Source organism: Nerophis ophidion, linkage group LG23 (assembly GCF_033978795.1).
Source record: "Nerophis ophidion isolate RoL-2023_Sa linkage group LG23, RoL_Noph_v1.0, whole genome shotgun sequence".
Lineage (NCBI taxonomy): Eukaryota > Metazoa > Chordata > Actinopteri > Syngnathiformes > Syngnathidae > Nerophis > Nerophis ophidion.
The window spans coordinates 11795898-11810382 of NC_084633.1; the positions used below are offsets into that span (position 1 = coordinate 11795898).

General features: G+C 41.8%; 1 protein-coding gene across 2 annotated transcripts in view; it reads right to left on the minus strand.

The window, feature by feature from the left end:
- The window catches only part of coro7 (coronin 7), a 350254-nt gene that overhangs the window by 30951 nt on the left and 304818 nt on the right, over positions 1-14485 (minus strand). For both annotated transcript variants that reach the window (XM_061884835.1, XM_061884833.1), the window contains exons 20-24: positions 7133-7237; positions 6981-7066; positions 5012-5153; positions 4855-4944; positions 1595-1711 (exon numbers count right to left, since the gene is read on the minus strand). In XM_061884835.1, the coding sequence (XP_061740819.1) occupies positions 1595-1711; positions 4855-4944; positions 5012-5153; positions 6981-7066; positions 7133-7237 (540 nt within the window). The remainder of the gene's footprint in view (positions 1-1594; positions 1712-4854; positions 4945-5011; positions 5154-6980; positions 7067-7132; positions 7238-14485) is intronic.

The following is a 14485-nucleotide window of genomic DNA, read 5'->3' on the forward strand; positions in this document are numbered from 1 at the left end:
CCAGGTGGAATTATTTCCCATTCTTCCTTGATGTACAGCTTAAGTTGTTCAACAGTCCGGGTTCTGTGTTGTGGTATTTTAAGCTTTATAATGCCCCACCCATTTTCAGTGGGAGACAGGTCTGGACTACAGGCAGGCCAGCCTAGTACCCACACTCTTTTACTATGAAGCCAGGCTGTTGTAAGATGTGGCTTGGCATTGTCTTGCTGAAATAAGCAGGGGCGTCCATGATAACGTGGCAATATATGTTGCTCCAAAATCTGTTTGTACCTTTCAGCATTAATGTTGCCTTTACAAAATTGTAAGTTACCCATGCCTTGGGTACTAATACACACCACCATACCATCATAGATGCTGGCTTTTGAAATTTGCGTCTATAACCATCCGGATGGTTCTTTTCTTCTTTATTCCGGAGGACACGAGGGCCACAGTTTCCAAAAACAATTTGAAATGTGGACTAGTCAGACCACAAAACACTTTCCCACTTTGCATCAGTCCATCTTAAATGAGCTCGGGTCCAGTGAAGCTGGCGGCGTTTCTGGGTGTTGTTGATACATGTGTTTCGTTTTGCATTGTAGAGTTTCACCTTGCACTTACAGATGTAGCGACAGACTGTAGTTACTGACAATGGTTTTGTGAAGTGTTCCTGAGCCCATGTGGTGATGACCTTAACACACCGATGTCTCTTTTTGATGTGGTACCGCAGGACGGATCCAAGGTCAACAGCATTCAATGTTACATGCAGTGATTTCTCCAAATCCTCTGAACCTTTTGATGATATTACAGAACATAGATGGTGAAATCCTTAAATTCCTTGCTATGGCTGGTTGAGAAATGTTGTTCTTAAACTGTTCGACAATTTGCTCACACATTTGTTCACCAAGTGTTGACCCTCGCCCCATCCTTGTTTGTGAATGACTGAGCATTTCATGGAAGCTGCTTTTATACCCAATCATGGCACCCGCCTGTTCCCAATAAGCCTGTTCACCTGTGGGATGTTCCAAATAAGTGTTTGATGAGCATTCCTCAACTTTCTCAGTCTTTTTTGCCATTTGTGCCAGCTTTTTTTGAAACATTTGCAAAAAATAAAAAAAGGTTTACCAGTTTGAACGTTAAGTATCTTGTCTTTGTAGTTTATTCAATTGAATATAGGTTGAAAAGGATTTGTAAATCATTGTATTCTGTTTTTATTTACCATTTACACAACGTGCCAACTGCACTGGTTTTGGGGTTTGTACTTAGTTATCAAAAACTAATTAATATTATGGAAAATGACTGCCCGATTCATTTTCAGGAGCAAAAAACACAAAGGGAATTGGTTAGTGAAATTTTATCTGTCACCTGATGCTATGAGTCTGTTAAAACTGGTATGTTTTTTGGTCCTGTTGCAAATCACACCAGAGTCCACTCGAAAATGGACTGAGACCCCTCTCTACACACCAGGGTTTGGTTAGTTCCTTTTGAACTAGTGCAACACTACGGTAAATTCACATGCATCATGACGCCTTTAATTGGCCTCACATTCCACATAAAATGTTTAAGAATGTTGCCGTGTGATGTGCTGCAGCATTCCCATGTGTCCATTCGGTCTCACCTTGACCCTTGGCACCTTGAAGACCACAGGCTCCAAGGAGGTCTTGGTTAGCATCAGCGCTGCAGCTATCTCCACTTCACGCACGTTGCACTCCGACTTTTGCAAGAAGGCCAAACCCTGGAGCAGTGCGGCATAAATGCAAGCGTTACTTTAAAACAGGACTATTCAAAATCCGGCCCAGAAATGACACCGGAGCTCTGTTCAAAACTTGGGAGACAAACATATTTGCAGCAAATTTCTAAACACACTAAAGTGCTCCTGTTGTATAGAAGAACCTGGACCACTGTAAACACAAAGGCCTTGCATTGACATTTAACCTTACTAACAAACATAGAACCCTAGGGTCTACATTATTCATAATGTGATTTGTATAATAAAGTGTTGCAGTAGCTCATCTACTTCAGATGCAGTCTGTAGTCATTTGTTCAAATTTTTTGTTTAACTAGTTGTATTCCTTAAAGGCCTATTGAAACTCACTACTACCGACCACGCAGTCTGATAGTTTATATATCAACGATGAAATATTAACATTGCAACACATGCCAATACGGCCTTTTTAGTTTACTAAATTGCAATTTTAAATTTTGCGCGGAAGTATCATGCTAAAACGTCTCGGTATGATGATGCGTGCGCGTGACGTCACGCATTGTAGAGGACATTTTGTTCCAGCACCGTTCACAGCTATAAGTCGTCTCTTTTCATCGCATAATTCCACAGTATTATGGACATCTGTGTTGCTGAAACTTTTGCAATTTGTTCAATGAATAATGGAGACGTCAAAGAAGAAAGATGTAGGTGGGAAGCGGTGTATTGCGGCCGCCTTTAGCAACACAAACACAGCCGGTGTTTCACTGTTTACATTCCCGAAAGATGATAGTCAAGCTTTACTATGGAACAGAGCGGTCAAGCAAACACGGTTGGATTGGACCACACACACAAAGTACAGTGCTTTATGTGTATTAATAAAAAAACATTTTACCATTCTGTATTCTGAAGGCGATCTATGTCATGTGCTACTCCAGCATCAATATCAGCAGCGTCTTCCTGACCGTCACCGTCAGCGTTGGGTTCAAAGCGGTATGGCTCTATTCTTTGTTGCGGTTGGGCCTGGCCGAGAGGTCCTGCCACCCCCACGGCTGCCACAGCGCCTCCCACAGCATCTTCTCTATCTGAATCGCTCCCTCGCTGCCCTCTTGTCCTTTTTTTTAATTTTCCTAGTCCTTCACTCTCACTTTCCTCATCCACGAATCTTTCATCCTCGCTCAAATTAACGGGGAAATCGTCGCTTTCTCGGTCCGAATCGCCCTCGCTGCTGGTGGCCATGATTGTAAACAATGTTCAGATGTGAGGAGCTCCACAATCCGTGGCGTCACGCGCATATCGTCTGCTACTTCCGGTACAGGCAAAGCTTTTTTGTTAGCGACCAAAAGTTGCGAACTTTATCGTCGATGTTCTCTACTAAATCCTTTCAGCGAAAATATGGCAATATCGCGAAATGCTCAAGTATGACACATAGAATGGACCTGCTATCCCTGTTTAAATAAGAAAATCTCATTTCAGTAGGCTTTTAAGGTTCAGTTTTAGGTCCTACAGCATCAAGGGTTGGAATTGGGGGTTAAATCACCAAACTGATTCCTGAGCGCAGCCACTGCTGCTGCTCACTACTCCCCTCACCTCCCAGGGGGTAGAACAAGGGGATGGGTCAAATGCAGAGGATAATTTCACCACACTTAGTGTGTGTGTGTGTGTGTGAGACTATCAGTGGTACTTTAACTTGATGGTCATCTGCAAATTGGATTGGAGTAATCTTGCCGCCCTCTTATGAGCAAAGTCAGAATCGATGGTCAATGACCGTTAGTTTCAATCAGAAAGGCTTTGAGCACAGCATCAATTTATATGACCCAATCCAAACAACTTTTCCTCTACACGGTGTAAATTATTTATAACCAATAAAGTCCGGACACGGTGGCACATAACCCACCTCCTGCTCATTGAACTTCGTGGACATTATAAAGCATGTTCAAGCACTATATGTCATTTGAAATTACACATGTATAAATTCAGTACAATGCATGATGGGTGATATGCAAAACACTCTCTCAACACTTCCCAGTGTTTGGCTCATTTCAGTTGCTTGGTATTTCTGATTACAAAAAATTTTAAGGAGTTTGTCAGGGAAGCAAACAAGGTACGAGTCCAACTTTCACATACACTTAATATTCAATGGTTTATCGTTTGTATTTCATATTGCATTGTTGTCAGGGTCTGATGTGTGGGGGTTGTTCAAGTTGAAGTGATTGGAGTTATGTGTTGTTAAAGTACCAATAATTGTCCGACACACACTAGGTGTGGGGAAATTTGTCCTCTGCATTTGACCCATCCCCTTGTTCTACCCCCTGGGAAGTATACATATATATATATATATATATATATATCTTGATTGGATTATCCAGAGAATAGTGCTCGATACTGTGGTAGAGCGCAATATGTAGGTGTGGAAAAAAATCACAAGACTACTTCATCTCTACAAAACTGTTTCATGAGGGGTTCCCTCAATCATCAGGATATATATATATATATATATATATATATATATACATACATATACATATATACGTGTATATATATATACATATATTCATATACAGGTATATACATTTATATATACGTATAGACATATGTATGTATATATACATGTAGTGTATATAGATAGATGTATAAGTGTGTGTAAGTGTGTGTGTGTGTGTGTGTGTACACATATATCCATCCATCCATCCATTTCCTACCGCTCCTCCCTTACAGGTTTCACGGTAAGTGCTGGAGCCTATTCCAGCTGCACACGGGCGGAAGGGGGTGTACACCCTGGACAAGTCTGTACACACATGCAGTATGTATGGGCTGTATATACTGTTACTTAACATGCAGTCAGCTTTCGGCCCCAGCCCAGATTTTTTTTAGTCCAATGCGGCCTCTGATCCAAAAAGTTTGGACTCCCCTGATTTTTGCAGCAGATTAAAAAAAAAAAAGTCACCGAGATGATCTTTGATTACCTATCCATAAAAACAGCAGCGCTCTCCTATAACTCAGACCAAATAAACAGACCAAAATCTAATGTCTACTGTAGAGGACGCTGGATCTCCGGTCCCTCATCCCTTGGTCCTTAACTGTCCGTAAATGTGGCCCCCAAAACAATTGAGAGGAATATCCCTGAATTAAAGTGATCCCAAAAGCTGGGAGAGTGTGAATGACGTGGATCATACCTTATGCGGCCCAGGACTGTTAAAACTGCAGCACTCCAGGAAGTAAGGCTCTTCAGGCAGGACTTCGTAGATCACCACCCTGGTGTCCCCCTGAATGATGAATACAACTCTTTAATATTTCAATAACGCTCTCCTATTGACGCCGATTCTTCCTTACTTTCCCAGTGAGGAGGACCACACTGGTGTCGGGGTCGTAAAAAGGGATCAGCGTTGAGGGGGAGACGTCCAAGGAGACGCTGGCTACCACTCCGGAGGACAGGGAGACGGCGGAGTACAAGTAGAGGACTCTCTCACTGCAGCTACAAAAAAAAGTAAGCACTTAGGCATGGAGACTGTTTCTACAAATCACTCAGTGATTTCTAGCGTGGAACTGTCATAGGATGCCTCCAGCGCAACAAATCTAGGCGTGAAATTTCCTCGTTCCTAAAGATTCCAAAGTCAACTTTATTGTAAGAAAAGTTAAGAGTTTGGGAACAACAGCAACTCAGGCACAAAGTGGTAGGCTACGTAAACTGACACAGAGGGGTCAGCGGATGCTGAAGCACATCGTGCAAAGACTTTCTGCACAGTCAGTTGCTACAGAGCTCAAAACTTCATGTGACCTTCCAAATAGCCCACGTACAGTACGCAGAGAGCGTCATGGAACGGGTTTTCATGGCCGAGCAGCTGAATCTAAGCCATACATCACAGAGTCCAATGCAAAGTGTTGGATGCAGTGGTGTAAAGCACGTCGCCACTGGACTCTAGAGCTTCTCTGGACTGATGAATCAAGCTTTTCCATCTGGCAAATTGATGGACGAGTCTGGGTTTAGAGGTTGCCAGGAGAATGCTACATCTCGGACTGCATAGTGCCAAGTGTGAAATTTGGTGGAGGAGGAATTATGGGTCTGGGGTTGTTTTTCAGGAGTTGGGCTTGGCCCCTTAGTTCCAGTGAAAGGAACTTTGAATGCTCCAGGATACCAAAACATTTTGGACAATTCCATGGGATGTCACTTGAAGTTCATATGTAAGTAAAGACATGTGGCCAAATACTTTTGGCACTATAGTGCATACTTGCCAACCTTGAGACCTCCCATTTCGGGAGGTGGGGGGTGAGGGGAGGGCGTGGTCGGAGGTGGGGCGTGGTTAAGAGGGAAGGAGTATATTTACAGCTACAATTCACCAAGTCAAGTATTTCATATATACATCCATCTATCCATTTTACATATATATATATATATATATATATATATATATATATACATTTATTTTATTATATATATATATATATACATATATATATATATATATATATATATATATATATATATATGTATATATTGATTGATTGATACTTTTATTAGTAGATTGCACAGTACAGTACATATTCCGTACAATTGACCACTAAATGGTAACACCCGAATAAGTTTTTCAACTTGTTTAAGTCGGGGTCCACGTTAATCAATTCATGGTATATATATATATATATATATATATATATATATATATATATATATATATATATATATATATATATATATATATATATATATATATATATATATATATACACAAGAAATAATTGAATTTCAGTGTTAATTTATTTACACATATAAACACACATAACACTCATTGTTGAGTTAAGGGTTGAATTGTCCATCCCTGTTCTATTCTCTGTCACTATTTTTCTAACCAAATGCATGTACAGTAGATGTCAGTATTGTCCTGATTAAGAGTGTCACAACATTGCTGTTTACGGCAGACGAACTGCTTTACAGTAGACGAAAACGTGACTGCTGTTGTTGTGTGTTGTTACCGCACAGGGAGGACGTTAATGAAACTGCCTAACAATAAACCCACATAAGAAACCAAAAACTCGCCTTCGATCATTTTACAGTTATAACGTCATTGGACAGACACACTGTTTTTATTGTGGGAAAGTGGAGGTGAAAACAGGCTGTCCTCACTCAGGTACGCATGGAGCTGGAGGGGGCGTGGCCTCCAGCTCCGCCTGAATTTCGTGAGATTTTCGGGAGAAAATTTGTCCCGGGAGGATTTCGGGAGAGGCGCTGAATTTCGGTTGGCAAGTATGCTATTGTGTATGAACAATAATTGCATAAAAATGACGTCCACTTTGTGTCATGTACCTGTTAAATCCAGACACCAGCAGGTACTTGCCCTGACACACCCACACCACACGAGCTCCTCTGTGGCCCTCAGGACCAGGAGCCTCCTAAGCATAACGAAAATATGTTCACTGTATGTGCAAAAACCTCTGAGCATAATCATGTGTGACAACCTGCACAGGTGCAGTGGACTTGCGGGGGTCGTAGATGCGGATTTTTCCATCTTTGCACACGGTCGCCAGCAGCTTGCCATCCAGGCTCCAAGCCATGCAGAACACCTGAGCAAAAAAAATAAAATAAATCTATTTATTCCTATTATGCAAGGTGGCAACTGTACAAGACATACAGTACAGGTAAATAGGGTAATAAAGACAACTAAATGAGGCAATTCCTGGAGGAATTCCTGAAGGAATTCCTGAAGGAATGCTGAAGTTGAACTGAAATCCTGGAATTTTTTTTATAATTGTTGAAGTAGAGCACACGATTCCTAAACAGGTGAATATTTGGAAGTTGGAACAGTTTGAATCAGATGAAAAATGTGGGAATTGTGGAACTTTGAAGAATGTCCCATTCATTTCAATGGGAATTTCCCGAAAATTTTTGGAATTTCGGGAAAAGCGGGAATTTTTTTTGAAAATGGTAAAAAACTTGAATGGTCTGAATGGGTTGAAATGGTTGGTGTTGAAGTTTTTCATGTAGTTACATGTTGAATTGAGAAATGGTATTACGGAATTCCTGGAATTTTGGGAAAACCAGGAATTTTTACGGTTCAAAAAAACATAACAATTTAATAACCGTTGGTTTTTTGTCCTGATTAAAAGGTATGTTCAACTCTTCCCAGAAGAGTTGAAGCTGTTATAGCTGCAAAGGTGGACCCACAATAAAGTGTATATTGTAACTGTGGGACCCTGTCCATAAGCTGTGTGCTTCAAAGTATATATGTTTAATACATCTAAAGTACTGAAATGTATACTATTTGCAGACGACATAAATATATTCTACAGTAGTGATGACTATAATGAGCTCATAAATACAGTAGACACAGAGCGAAATATAGTACAAAAAAAATGGATGGACACAAATAAATTATATTTGAATATAAATAAAATGAAGATAGTTATGTTTGGAAATGGCAACATAACGTCTGAACAGAAAACAAGTATTGATGGTACCCAAATTGAAATCATAAATGAGAATACATTTTTGGGAGTAATAATTGATAGTAAACTATCATGGAAACCTCATGTCAGACACATTCAAACAAAAATCTCCAAAGGCCTCTCAATTATAAACAAAGCAAAACTATACTTCAATGAAAATGCACTCCGTACTCTATACTGCACCCTGGTACTGCCATACCTTACATACTGTGTTGAATACTTCTTTGTACTCTATACCAGTGGTCCCCAACCTTTTTATACCCGCGGACCGGTCAACGCTTAATAATTTTTTTCTTTTTTTTTCTTTGTCATGAAAAAGGGATGTTTTTGTCATGAAAAAGGGAGGTTTTTGTGGTTGGTGCACTAATTGTCAATCAATCAATCAATCAATCAATCAATCAATGTTTACTTATATAGCCCTAAATCACTAGTGTCTCAAAGGGCTGCACAAACCACTACGACATCCTCGGTAGGCCCACATAAGGGCAAAGAAAACTCACACCCAGTGGGACGTCGGTGACAATGATGACTATGAGAACCTTGGAGAGGAGGAAAGCAATGGATGTCGAGCGGGTCTAACATGATACTGTGAGAGTTCAATCCATAATGGATCCAACACAGTCGCGAGAGTCCAGTCCAAAGCGGATCCACCACAGCAGCGAGAGTCCCGTTCACAGCGGAGCCAGCAGGAAAACATCCCAAGCGGAGGCGGATCAGCAGCGCAGAGATGTCCCCAGCCGATACACAGGCAAGCAGTACATGGCCACCGGATCGGACCGGACCCCCTCCACAAGGGAGAGTGGGACATAGGAGAAAAAGAAAAGAAACGGCAGATCAACTGGTCTAAAAAGGGAGTCTATTTAAAGGCTAGAGTATACAAATGAGTTTTAAGGTGAGACTTAAATGCTTCTACTGTGGTGTAAAAAAAAATTTAAGTGTATATTGTGTTTTTTATGTTGATTTAATTAAAAAAAAAAAATATATATATTTTTTTTAATTTTAATTTTTTTTTTTTTTTTTTTTTTTATAAAAATGAATAAAAAATTATTCTGCGGCCCGGTACCAATCGGGCCCGTTGGTTGGGGACCACTGCTCTATACTGCACCTTGGTACTGCCATACCTTACATCAGGGGTCAGGAACCTTTTTGGCTAAGAGAGCCATGAAAGCCAAATATTTTACAATGTATTTCCGTGAGAGGCATATCATATTTTTTTAACACTTAATACAAGTAAATGCCTGCATTTCTAAGTAAGACCAACATTTTTAGAGTGTAATTGTCTTATTGTTTTTAATAACATTGTTATTCGGGTCAACGTGAATGACTGCTCGCCGACTGCTCTTGTTGCAAAAAAGCTAAGTATCGTTCTATCTGTGTGATTTTAACTGTTTTGCAGCTTTATTTACAACTTATCGAACATATTTAATAGTTCCATTTAACTTGCAAATCACCCGATCTCTGTCTCACCACTCCGCCCTCAGCTAGCTAGCTGCTAAGCTAACGAGGCTAGCGGAGAAAGGCAGCGCCGGTCTGAAGGAAGCTTCTCCCCCGCCACCGTGACCACCACTTCCCGAAGACAGCTGGCACCCCACTCGGCGACGGAAAGTTTCTGTGAGTATGGCTTCCTGCGCTTCGTGCACTTTACTCATGGATAGGTTGGCTTTGCTAGAGAGCCGTGTCCGCCAGTTAGAGCAGTGTAATTTCGTAACTTTAGATGTTGCGGACACATCTGCTAGCGTTAGCTGTAGCGAGCTAACTAGCCCAGCTTGTAGCAGCCCTAAGCGGCCTACAAGCTACGGTGTACCGGTTGAGACGCATAATAGATTTAGCCCTTTAGCTAGTCCTACACCCCAGTCTACCGGGCACCACACTTTAGTCATAGGGGACTCCATCACCCGAAACATAAAGCTTAGCAAACCAGCCACAATTAAGTGTATTCCCGGGGGCAGAGCACCTGACATTGAAGCTAATCTTAGGGAGCTAACTCGCAACAGGTCTAGTAAACACGTACGGCAGGCTAACCGCACCACTAGTTATGCGAATATAGTAATACACGTTGGCTCCAATGACGTTAGGATGAGACAATCAGAGATTACAAAGAGAAACATAGCCAGGGCTTGTAATCTCGCCAGAAAGATGTCCAGGCATCGAGTAATTGTCTCTGGCCCCCTGCCTGGGAGAGGCAATGATGAGAGATATAGCAGATTAGTCTCTCTTAACAGGTGGCTGGATAGCTTCTGCAGACAACAGGGATTTACGTTTATTGATAATTGGCCCTCTTTCTGGGGCAAACCTGGCTTGCTGAGGAGAGACGGCCTTCACCCTAACCAGGAAGGCGCTATCCTCTTGTCTCGGAACATAGACTTCGCATTGAGCCACATTTGACTAACTGCACTAGAGCAAGCCCGGTCACAGGCAATTACAGAGCCTGCTAGCCTGGGTATGGAGTCAGTTAAGTTAGAACTAGCCAGCGCCAGGCTGGATGATCCCTGTACACATAGCAATTTTCGTAGAATAATACACAACTCACAAAATGTTTTTTCTACTGTGTCTATGACTACGTCAGAGTTAGACATGCGCTCTACTGAGGTGGCAAATTATGATGCGTTCAGTTTATCGCAGCGCCAAGTAGACAATCTGAAAATTCCCGTCATATCAATTCCTAGATATGGTCGTAATTATTTTAAGTACACTGCGCATAATAAACGTAACATTATTAATATTGCTACGACGGATAATTTCATCAACAACTCCTTAAAACAGCCCACTACCTATAATATGGGCTTTCTAAACATCAGATCTTTGTCTCCCAAAACGTTATTAGTCAATGAGGTCATTAGAGACAACAACCTTAACGTCATCGGTCTTAGCGAAACCTGGCTTAAACCAGACGAGTTTTTTGCGATAAATGAGGCATCCCCTCCTAACTATACGAATGCGCATATTGCCCGTCACCTCAAAAGGGGAGGGGGTGTCGCACTGATATACAACGAAAACTTTAACTTTAGTCCTAACTTAAATAATAAATATAAATCGTTTGAGGTGCTTTCTATGAAGTCTGCCACACCTCTGCCTCTGTGCCTGGCCGTTATCTACCGCCCCCCAGGGCCCTATTCGGACTTTATTAGTGAATTCTCAGAGTTTGTTGCTGATCTAGTGACGCACGCCGATAATATAATTATAATGGGGGACTTTAATATCCATATGAATACCCCATTGGACCCACCGTGCGTGGCGCTCCAGACTATAATTGATAGCTGTGGTCTTACACAAATAATAAATGAACCGACGCATCGCAGCGGCAATACGATAGACCTAGTGCTTGTCAGAGGTATCACCGTCTCCAAAGTTATGATACTCCCGTATACTAAAGTAATGTCCGATCATTACCTTATAAAATTCGAAGTTCAGACTCATGTTCGGCAAGCTAATAAGAATAATAACTGCTATAGCAGCCGCAACATTAATGCTGCCACAACGACGACTCTTGCGGACCTACTGCCCTCGGTAATGGCACCGTTCCCAAAGTATGTGGGCTCTATTGATAACCTCACTAACAACTTTAACAACGCCCTGCGCGAAACCATTGATAGTATAGCACCGCTGAAGTTAAAAAAGGCTCCAAATAGGCGTACGCCATGGTTTACTGAAGAAACTAGAGCTCAGAAATTATTATGTAGAAAGCTGGAACGCAAATGGCGCACGACTAAACTTGAGGTGCACCATCAAGCATGGAGTGATAGTTTAATAACTTATAAACGCATGCTTACCTTAGCTAAAACTAATTATTACTCAAATCTCATCCGCATTAATAAAAACGATCCAAAATTTTTGTTTAGTACTGTAGCATCGCTAACCCAACAAGGGACTCCTTCCAGTAGCTCCACCCATTCGGCAGATGACTTTATGAAGTTCTTTAATAAGAAAATTGAACTTATTAGAAAGGAGATTAAAGACAATGCGTCCCAGCTACAACGGGGTTATAGTAACACAGATACGATTGTATATACGGCGGATACTGCAAATATCCAAAATAGTTTCTCTCGTTTTGATGAAATAACATTAGAAGGATTGTTACAACGTGTAAATGGAATAAAACAAACAACATGTTTACTTGACCCACTTCCTGGGAAACTTATCAAGGAGCTTTTTGTATTATTAGGTCCATCAGTGCTAAATATTATAAACTTATCACTTTCCTCGGGCACTGTTCCCGTTGCATTCAAAAAAGCGGTTATTCATCCTCTCCTTAAAAGACCTAACCTCGATCCTGACCTCATGGTAAACTACCGACCGGTGTCTCACCTTCCCTTTATTTCGAAAATCCTCGAAAAAATTGTTGCGGAGCAGCTAAATGAGCACTTAGCGTTTAACAATCTATGTGAAACCTTTCAATCCGGTTTCAGGGCAAATCACTCGACTGAGACAGCCCTCGCAAAATTGACTAATGATCTATTGCTAACGATGGACTCTGATGCGTCATCTATGTTGCTGCTCCTCGATCTTAGCGCTGCTTTCGATACCGTCGATCATAATATTTTATTAGAGCGTATCAAAATACGAATTGGTATGTCAGACTCAGCCCTGTCATGGTTTAACTCTTATCTTACTGATAGGATGCAGTGCGTCTCCTATAACAGTGTGACCTCGGACTATGTTAAGGTAACGTGTGGAGTTCCCCAGGGTTCGGTCCTTGGCCCTGTACTCTTCAGCATCTACATGCTGCCGCTAGGTGACGTCATACGCAAATACGGTATTAGCTTTCACTGTTATGCTGATGACACCCAACTCTACATGCCCCTAAAGCTGACCAACATGCCGGACTGTAGTCAGTTGGAAGCGTGTCTTAATGAAATTAAACAATGGATGTCCGCTAACTTTTTGCAACTTAATGCCAAAAAAACGGAAATGCTGATTATCGGTCCTGCTAGACACCGACCTCTATTTAATAATACAACTTTAACATTTGACAACCAAATAATAAAACAAGGTGACTCTGTAAAAAATCTGGGTATTATCTTCGACCCAGCTCTCTCCTTTGAGTCACACATTAAAAGCGTTACTAAAACGGCCTTCTTTCATCTCCGTAATATCGCTAAAATTCGCTCCATTTTGTCCACTGGAGACGCCGAGATCATTATCCATGCGTTTGTTACGTCTCGTCTCGATTACTGTAACGTATTATTTTCGGGTCTCCCCATGTCTAGCATTAAAAGATTACAGTTGGTACAAAATGCGGCTGCTAGACTTTTGACAAGAACAAGAAAGTTTGATCATATTACGCCTGTACTGGCTCACCTGCACTGGCTTCCTGTGCACTTAAGATGTGACTTTAAGGTTTTATTACTTACGTATAAAATACTACACGGTCTAGCTCCAGCCTATCTTGCCGATTGTATTGTACCGTATGTCCCGGCAAGAAATCTGCGTTCAAAAGACTCCGGCTTATTAGTGATTCCTAGAGCTCAAAAAAAGTCTGCGGGCTATAGAGCGTTTTCCGTTCGGGCTCCAGTACTCTGGAATGCCCTCCCGGTAACAGTTCGAGATGCTACCTCAGTAGAAGCATTTAAGTCTCATCTTAAAACTCATTTGTATACTCTAGCCTTTAAGTAGACCTCCTTTTTAGACCAGTTGATCTGCCGCTTCTTTTCTTTCTCCTATGTCCCCCCCTCCCTTGTGGAGGGGGTCCGGTCCGATGACCATGGATGAAGTACTGACTGTCCAGAGTCGAGACCCAGGATGGACCGCTCGTCGGGACCCAGGATGGACCGCTCGCCTGTATCGGTTGGGGACATCTCTACGCTGCTGATCCGCTTCAGATGGTTTCCTGTGGACGGGACTCTCGCTGCTGTCTTGGAGCCACTATGGATTGAACTTTCACAGTATCATGTTGGACCCGCTCGACATCCATTGCTTTCGGTCCCCTAGAGGGGGGGGGTTGCCCACATCTGAGGTCCTCTCCAAGGTTTCTCATAGTCAGCATTGTCGCTGGCGTCCCACTGAATGTGAATTCTCCCTGCCCATTGGGTGTGAGTTTTCCTTGCCCTTTTGTGGGTTCTTCCGAGGATGTTGTAGTCGTAATGATTTGTGCAGTCCTTTGAGACATTTGTGATTTGGGGCTATATAAATAAACATTGATTGATTGATTGATTGATATTCTGAAGCTAACCATCCATCCATCCACTTTTTGGGGACCCCGGGGTTGCTAGAACCTATACCGTATTTTTCGGACTATAAGTCGCAGTTTTTTTCATAGTTTGGCCGGGGGTGCGACTTATGTGTGAAATTATTAACACATTACCGTAAAATATCAAATAATATTATTTAGCTCATTCACGTAAGAGACTAGACCAGTGGTTCGTAACC